The 8,475-nt window shown below is 45.4% G+C and overlaps 1 protein-coding gene across 1 annotated transcript; it reads left to right on the top strand.

Annotated features, from left to right (window-relative positions):
• Nucleotides 1-6,769: 6,769 nt before the first annotated feature.
• Nucleotides 6,770-8,235, top strand: ZSCAN4 (zinc finger and SCAN domain containing 4). Its single transcript, XM_019978404.2, has 3 exons — nucleotides 6,770-7,156; nucleotides 7,280-7,445; nucleotides 7,538-8,235. Exons 1-3 carry the CDS (start codon nucleotides 6,770-6,772, stop codon nucleotides 8,233-8,235), a joined length of 1,251 nt encoding a protein of 416 aa, XP_019833963.2.
• Nucleotides 8,236-8,475: the final 240 nt, after the last annotated feature.

Genomic DNA, 8,475 nt, shown 5'->3' on the forward strand with positions numbered 1-8,475 from the left:
ATAAAATGAGGGTGAAGCCTCGGGGTTCTGGGAACAGCAGCATCAACGAGGGCGGTGCGGAGGAAGCAAAGGGGCAAGAGGAGGAGCTGAGATGCCCAGGACCCCAGAGCTGGGTCAGCAGGGCCTCTGGGCCGTGGTCAGCACACCGGTCTCTACACTGTGGTGTTGCCACACTCTCCTGCCTGGGGCGAGGCAAGCCCAGAAACAGCGTATAAATGCTAAGGGTGAGTTGACAGGTATTTTAGGTCCGTTGAATCTGATCGTGTAAACGAGCTTGCATTTTGTGTGGCTTTGTTTTTGTGTTAATTCCACATTGCTGATCATTCATTTTTATGGAATTGTATAGAACTGCGAGGCTCAGGGAAGTGGAGACGTTCTTTACAAGAGGCAGTCTGAGCCACTGGGAGCTTCCACAGGCAACGGACATGTCCAGACATAACAACGTTCCGGACTTAATCCCTGGCAGGCAGTCCAGAGGTTAAGATTCTGAGCGGGGGGTCGGGACTGAGCCCTGGTTGGAGAACTAAGATCCTGCATGTCCCGTGGTGTGGAAAAACAAATAAATTTTTTAAAAATGTTTTTTTAAAGTGTCCCTCTGATGGCTGCTTCAGGAATAGAAAGACTCGTGGTGGTGGGGGGGAGCGGTGGTGGCAGTATTCCCTGGAGGCCCAAAGGTTAGGACTCCAGCTTTCCCTGCTATGACCCTGGGTTCAGTCCCTGGTTGGGGAACTAACATCCCACAAGCTGCGTAACAGCACCCCCACCCCCCCTTCCCCGACAACAAAAAAGACTGGTGGGAGAAGTCAGTCAGGAGCTGACCTCATTAATCCGAGGGAGGGATAATGGGGCTGGAGGAGTAATGGATTCTGGATATAACTTGAAAGAAGATAATATTAGGACTACTCCAAAAATCCCTTCTCTCAGAAAGCTCTCCGTCTGCTTCCCTAACTCTCCTCTCATCTTCCAGGGGGTCACTCACTCCACTAGTCAGAAAAAAGTGCTGGGTTTTCCTGAAATCCCTTCCTCCGGCCTTCCCCCGGAGTGAGCACACAACACACCCCCACCAGATTTTCAGACCAGGCACCAGTCCCTATTTAAACCCCTTCCCTCTCCTCACTCCCCACAAGTCCATCAAACTTTCTTTACCTCAAATAAGCACTGCTTTTCCCTTCCCACTAAATGACCTTTGTTTCCAGTCCTGTGATTCTTTTGCTGGACTGGGAACCATTCCTTTGGGATCCTAGGGGCACCGTCTGACTCACCAGCACAGGAGGAGAGACTTTTCTTTGCCTGTTTTTGTTTTGGGGCAGCCTCACAGCTTGCTGTATCTTACTTCTTGTGGCCCTCACCAGTGCAAGTGCCAAGTCTTAACTACTGGACCCCCAGGGAATTCCCAGAAGGAGGGAATATTAGCCTTATTCCCTGCTTCACTTGGAATCCACAAATCTTGGAAAATCGGAAGGTGTTAAGTTTGTATAAGACTCATTTGTGACAAAACTATGGGACTTCCCAGGTGGCTCACTGGTAAAGAATCCACGTGCCAATGCAGAAGACCAGGGTTCGATTCCTGGGTTGGGAAGATGCCCTGGAGAAGGAAATGGCAACCCACTCCAGTATTCTTGCCTGAGAAATCCCAAAGCAGAAGAGCATGGCGGGGTACAGTCCACGGGGTCACAAAAGAGTCAGACACGACTTGGAGACTAAACAATAATGATGACAGAACCTGACCAGAACACACCTGAGATTATACTTTCTATCCCCTCTTCAGTGCAAGTGTTGTTGCATTTCACTGCAGAAATATGTGTTGGACTGTGGCCTATTGCCCCAGGCCAAGGGCTGGTAGGTAATACTTTACTAGAAAGCTGAGAGATGCCGCTAATGAAGCTTCCAGTGAAGATCCCATCAACAGGCACACCATCCAATCAGGCCTTTAAATGCATTACTGTCCCTTGATCCTATAAAAGGGAGGAGCCTTGGGAGGGCACATCAGATGAACTCAGTTGAGAAGGGGAGTCACACAGGGAAGAGTTGTCAGCCTTCAGCTCAGGGTCTCGCAGCGTGGAGTTCAGTCTTCTGGGGGAGGTGAGTTTCCTGAACAAAAGGAGATTTTGCCATTTCGTGTGTGTGTGTGTGTGTGTGTGTGTGTGTGTGTGTTTGTACGCTGCCCTGTGTTTGTACGCAAAACTCTGGGGAGAAAATTCCTAGATACAAAGACATGGATGTCTCCCAGGCATGGGGGATAGTCTGTCGGAACAAGGATCAGGCTGTTCAAAATCTGGCCCGACTGAGGCCAACTTCTCCTAGGAAAATCTGTGTCTGGCATGGTTTTTAATTTTTTTCAGTCACTAAATCATGTCCAACTCTTTGCGACCCCATGACTGTAGCCTGCCAGGTTCCTCTGTCTATGGGGTTCTCCAGGCAAGAATACTGGAGTGGGTTGCCGTTTCCTTCTCCAGAGGATCCTTGTGACTCAGATCAAACCCAAGGCTCTTGTATTGGCAGGCAAATTCTCTACTGCTGAACTCTCAGGGAAGCCCCCTGGAGGTCCGGATGAAGTGGAGGTTCCTGGCCAATTGAGGTGAGGGTAGGGCTGAAAGTGAAAGGGTGTGTGTCAGTTACTTAGCAGACTTTTGCTTTGTGCTTGCCATGTGCCAGCGAATACTCCGTGTGCTTCACATGTAGTAATTATGTTGGCTCTTGTGGCAATTCTGAGCTGGGTGTCCTTAGAAATCAGAACCCCCATGACAAGGATGGAGGCCTGATGGCATCATGTATGGGGGTCACACAGCTTGGAAATGCCAGGCTCCAGATTAAAAACACTGGTAATATGGGGTGGGGGAAGGGTTGTTGTGTTTTGTTTTCTCTTGAGATATAATTGCCATATATATTGTATTAGTTTCAGACATACTACATATGACATGATATTTGCATGCGTTGGGAAATAATCACCACAGTAAGTCTAGTTAGCATCCATCAGCGTACATCATTACCTTTCTTTGTCTTGTGATGAAAATACGACAATTTCGTATTCCAACAATTGTCTAAATATGACAGTTTCGAATCCCAAGTCGTAGCCATAATGCTGCTCTGCAGCCTTCCTTGTGTGAAACTGAGTGCATGTCTGCAAATGTGACCATGTGGTCTGTGTATGCCTGGAGAAGTCCACAAGAGATCACATGGGACTTCTCTGGCCACCCAGTAGTAAAGACTCGAAGCTTCCAATGCATGGAGTGTGGGTTTGATCCCTGGTTGGGGAACTAAGATCCCACATGCCACATGGCAAAAAAAAAAAAAGAGAGAGAGAGAGAACTCATACAGAGTCCCAGGGTTATTACACCAAAAAAAAACAAAAACAAAAAAAACAATGGAAACCCATGTACGTGGATACAGATAAGCAGCTGCTACACCTAAGGTGGGGAGGGAGGGTAAGGACAAGCAGAGGCAGAGCCTGGTGGAACCAGGAAGGACTTGGTGCTTTTCACTGAGAGCAAGGGGAGCCACAGAGGGAATTTTAAGTGGAGCAGTGGAGTCTGACCTGAGCAGATTAGCATTTTAAAAAGGCTGACTGAAAACGTGTGATAAGTGGATCGTTGTTGTTTAGACACACTGAGTCCTATCCAGCTCTTTTGAGACCTAGTCGTCTGTAGCTTACCAGGTTCCTCTGTCCATGGAATTCTCCAAACAAGAATATTGGAGTGGGTCACCATTTTCTTCTCCAGGGGATCTTCCCAACCCAAGGATAGAACCCAAATCTCTTCTGTCTCCTGCATTGGCAGGCAGATCCTTTATCACTGAGCCAGAAGCCCTGATTAGGGGGAGGGCAGAGATGTGTTTAGTGTTCTCCTATAGGGTTTTTCCTAGAATTATCTTTGCCTCATTCATTGATGAGATCAGGGTGGCTAATCTGATCAGATCACTAGGTTAGGTTGACACAAAGCATGATATCAGTTAACAGAAATTAATTAGGTATTTGGAAGCCCACATATTAATCCCAACAAACACCCCCACTTTCCGATCTTGTGGCATGAATTTACTTTACAAAAAAAAAAAAAAAAAAACCCTCAAATCCAGAGACTTCCCTGGTAGTCCAGTGGTTAACACTCTGCACTTTTACTGCTGAAGGCATAGGTTCAATTCCAAGACCCATGGCGGAGCCAAAAAAATAAATGAATAGTCTTTGAAATGTCAATCGTATAGAAAAATAAAAGAAAACATCAGAACAATAATATAGTAAGAGGATTAAATCTTTTGTTTGACATCCCAAGGGGTGTGCCTATAGTTCTTGTCATTTAGTCATTCAGTTATGTCTGACTCTCTGCGACCCCATGGACTATATAGCTCGCCAGGCTCCTCTCTCCATGGAATTTCTCAGGCAAGAATACTGGAGTGGGTTGCCATGCCCTTCTCCACAGGATCTTGTTGACCCTGGGATCAAATTTGAGTCTCCAGCTTGGCAGGCAGTTTCTTTACCTCTGAGCCACCAGGGAAGCCTGTGACTATGGTTGCCCAGATCGTATGTTTTACAGTTACAAATCAGTATTGAGCAATCCAAGCTTCACCTCGGAATCTTACACTCCAATGGAAAAGGACAGGCATTAGAGACAGAGCAATATAAAATGATTACTTTGATAATATCGGTGAAGCAAGGACAAATATTTTTCATAAGGAAGGATAATTGTTGATGGAAAAAGAGAGAGGTGAAAGTAAAGGGAAAATTTTTGAAGGAATGTATCATCGAGCTGACACAGGGTGTAGCGGGCTGGGTCTGCAGACTCTTGTGTCTGCTGTAGGAGTTTCCAACACAAGATGATCATGTGGATGGATTCCAGCCTGCCTATTTCATTCACTTTATTGTCCTTTTTTTGGTAATAGTTTGTTTTCTTGTAATGACTGAAGGAATATCTTTGTATTGATACTGGATCATTGCCTTCATTCAGTTCAGTCAATTCCAATTATTATTTAAGACTCCATTTATTATTTTAGGACTTACCTGGTGGCTCAGATGACAAAGCGTCTGTCTACAATGCAGGAGACCTGGGTTCGATCCCTGGGTTGGGAAGATCCCCTGGAGAAGGAAATGGCAATCCACTCCAGTATTTTGCCTGGAAAATTCCATGGACAGAGGAGCCTGGTAAGCTACAGTCCATGGGGTCGCAAAGAGTCAAACATGACTGAGCGACTTCACTTCACTTCTATTATTTTAAAATAATTGTTTTGCTTTCTTTTTTGGCCACACTGGGTCTTAGTTGTGGTATTCAGGAGGATCTTGTTCCCTGACCAGGGATGGAACCCAGCAGGAGGATCTTGTTCCCTGACCAGGGATGGAACCCAGACACCCTGCATTGAGAGTGTTGAGCCTTAGTCACTGGACTACCAAGGAAGGTCCCCCATCCACTGTTTAAATCTTTTTTAAAACTATTTATTTATTTGTTTATTTTTAGTTTTTGGTTGCACTGGGTCTTTGTTGCTCTGTGTGGGCTTTCTCTAGTTGCGGTGCACGGGCTTCTCATTGTGGTGGGTTATTCTGTGGCGGAAGACAGGCTCTAGGCTCACAGCCTTCAGTAGTTGCAGCACACAGGCTCAGTAGTCATGGTACCCAGGCTTCATTGCTCCGTGGCATGTAGAATCTTCCTGGACCATGGATCGAACCCGTGTCCCCTGCATTGACAGGGGGTTCTTATCCACTGTACCACCAGGGAAGCCCACCCCCCCCTTATTATTTTAAGTTAAGTTGAATGTTTTTATTGAACAGTAATGCACATTAAAAAAAAAAAGAAAGAAAGAAAAGTGAAAGTATATGGTTTGGTGGATTTTGGCAGAGAAACATTCCTGTATAACTCCCTCCGAGATCAACAGGTAGACTGTCGCTCACTAAAACTGGAAGTTCAGTATCCCAGGAACCCGCTCTTTAGTCCCAGGCAAACTGGGATGGAGTCCTCCATAAGTACTTATTCCAGGATCTACCAGTGTTTCCAAGAATGTAATCAACATCCTAAATAATATTGATAATACTTAAATGTTTTTCAATGAACATGAATGAGAAGAAAAAAAATGCATAGTTTAGTGCCTGAATTATTTCATTTAACACTGTGTTTTGTGGTTATTCTATGTTGTTGCATAAAGAAGTTCATTTCTTCTCAGTCTATCAAATATGCCTTGACATCAACTAACTGTAATCTGTCCCATTTAATGCTGGACACTTAGATTATTTACAGCATGGAAATATTATGAATTATGTTGATATAAACATTCTTGTATATGTTTGTGATGCACATGAATATATTTTTTCTGTTGAGTACAGGCAGAGAAGTAAAACTGATGAGTCACAGGGAATGCATAAATACAGATTTATTACATACTAATCAAAGCATTTCCAATGTGAGTTCTCACCAGCAGTGATTGAGAGGTCACTCCAGGTCCTCCAATCCATGCCACAGTTAACTATTTTATTCTAGTGCTTCTGGGAGGTAGTGATTTTGTAGCTTGTTGTAGTTTTATTTTACATTTCTGGGATTACTAATAATGTTGCCATTTTCTCCATTAATTTATTCATTAAATGTCTAGCAGAATTGGTCCATGAACTCAGTTGAACCTGGATTTTGATTGTTTCTTTTCAACTATGACAGTGTTGTATTTAACTACATATTTCTTCTGTCTCTAGCTTTGCAGTCCTTAAACATCCACCGGTTGTTGAAAGAGATTGCCTGAGAAACAAATCAGTGGGGACTGAATCCCTCAAGTTGCAGCTCTTTGAGAATTCTTGTGAAGAATGTCTTCAGACCTCAGAATCTCCTTTGAAGGTGAACCATCCAGGAGGGGTCCTGGGCCAGAAAATTCACCCACCCAAGGATCTGCCATCCAGGAGGAAGAGGGGATCCCTGAGTTCCCCAGCACGCAGCTCAACTTACTTCGAGACAGCAATAATTTAAGTGCAAGACACGAACTGCAAAGACTCTATCATTTATTTCACTCATGGCTGCAGCCAGAAAAACACAGCAAGGATGAAATAATTTCTCATCTGGTCCTGGAACAATTTATGATCAGTGGGAACTGCAGTGACAGGTCCACTTTACAGGAGAAATGGAAAGCTAGTGGCAGAAACCTGGAGAAACTCATGGAGGACCTGACAGATGACGGCATGGAGGTGCCCGGCTTGGTAAGTAGGGTTCTAAGCACAGGGTGAGGGGCGTGGGCGTGTCAGAAATAAGCAGTCTGTTGGAGTTGCCTGGAAGTAGAGAAAGAAGAGTTATTACAGACAGTAACCAGGCTCCATTCGCAGGTCCATGTTCACATGCAGGGACGGGAAGCCCTCTTTTGTGAGAATATGCCTTTAAGACAAGTCATCATTCACTTGACAAAACAGTTACCGGCAGGAACCCCAACAAGAGAGAATGCGGGGACACTCTCCTGGACTCCTCAAGATACGTCCCTGGAAACAGGACAAAGTGAGTGGGCAGAGCCCAGGTCCCAGAGGGGTGGCCCATGTGGGCTCTTTCTTGGGTGCAACTTCACTGAGTCACTTTTTTGCCCCCTACAGGAAATGAAGGTAAAGAAAATGATGGCAACATTTCTGTGAAAAGTGACAGTATTACTAGTCCAAGCAATCAGATACCTTCCCTAATCATTGTCCAAGAAGAGAATCATCTGAGGCTGGAAGAAGGAGGTGTTTCTCTGGAGAATCCACGGAACTCCAGAAGAGGAGCAGGCCCAGGCCCCTCCAGGCCCCAGGATGGATCCCTGAAAGGACCCTCCTCTCAAGATGTCCTCATGGAAGTGGAACGAGACCAGGTCACCCCTGAGCCTGTTTCTACCCTCCAGAGCTCTGAGGGGACTTCTGCACGTGGGGAACCCCAGGAAAGATCCCTCAGAGCCCCAGAAGTATACAGATGTGAGAGATGTCCCAAGACCTTCAGGTATTCCTCTCGGTTCAGAGTTCACCAGAAAAGACACAATAATGAGAGAACATATATTTGTGCCGAGTGTGGCAAAGGCTTCTTCCAGGCATCAGACCTCCATGTGCATCAGAGGATTCATACAGGAGAGAAGCCCTTTGTGTGCAGCACATGTGAAATGGCCTTCACCCACAAAACCAACCTTCGGACTCACGAGAGAACCCACACGGGAGAGAAGCCCTATGAGTGTTCCCTCTGCCAGAGACGCTTCCGCCAGTCCTCCACCTACCACCGCCATCGTAGGTTTCACCAGAAAACTACCCTCAAAAGTGCTCCACACTAAATTAAGCTGCCTTGGTTACAGTCCCAAAGTGATGGATATAAATATGTATGTGAATATGTAGATTTCCATAGTATTTCTCCATTTAGAATATACTTTATAAAAATAATTAACAGAAAAAAGAAAAAAAGTGTTGGCTTTCCTGACAGTCCAGTGGTTTGGACTCTGTGCTTCCACTAGAGGGCATGGGTTCCATCCCTGGTCAGGGAACTAAGATCCCAAATACTGCACAATGCAGCCCAA

Source organism: Bos indicus, chromosome 18 (genome assembly GCF_029378745.1).
Source record: "Bos indicus isolate NIAB-ARS_2022 breed Sahiwal x Tharparkar chromosome 18, NIAB-ARS_B.indTharparkar_mat_pri_1.0, whole genome shotgun sequence".
Taxonomy (NCBI): domain Eukaryota; kingdom Metazoa; phylum Chordata; class Mammalia; order Artiodactyla; family Bovidae; genus Bos; species Bos indicus.

Excerpts from the sequence above, each read along its gene's own strand:
- ZSCAN4 (XM_019978404.2), top strand. The coding sequence starts at position 6,770 with ATGTCTTCAGACCTCAGAATCTCCTTTGAAGGTGAACCATCCAGGAGG. Across the intron at positions 7,157-7,279 it reads GCATGGAGGTGCCCGGCTTG|GTCCATGTTCACATGCAGGG; the intron begins GTAAGTAGGGTT and ends CTCCATTCGCAG. Across the intron at positions 7,446-7,537 it reads GTCCCTGGAAACAGGACAAA|GAAATGAAGGTAAAGAAAAT; the intron begins GTGAGTGGGCAG and ends TGCCCCCTACAG.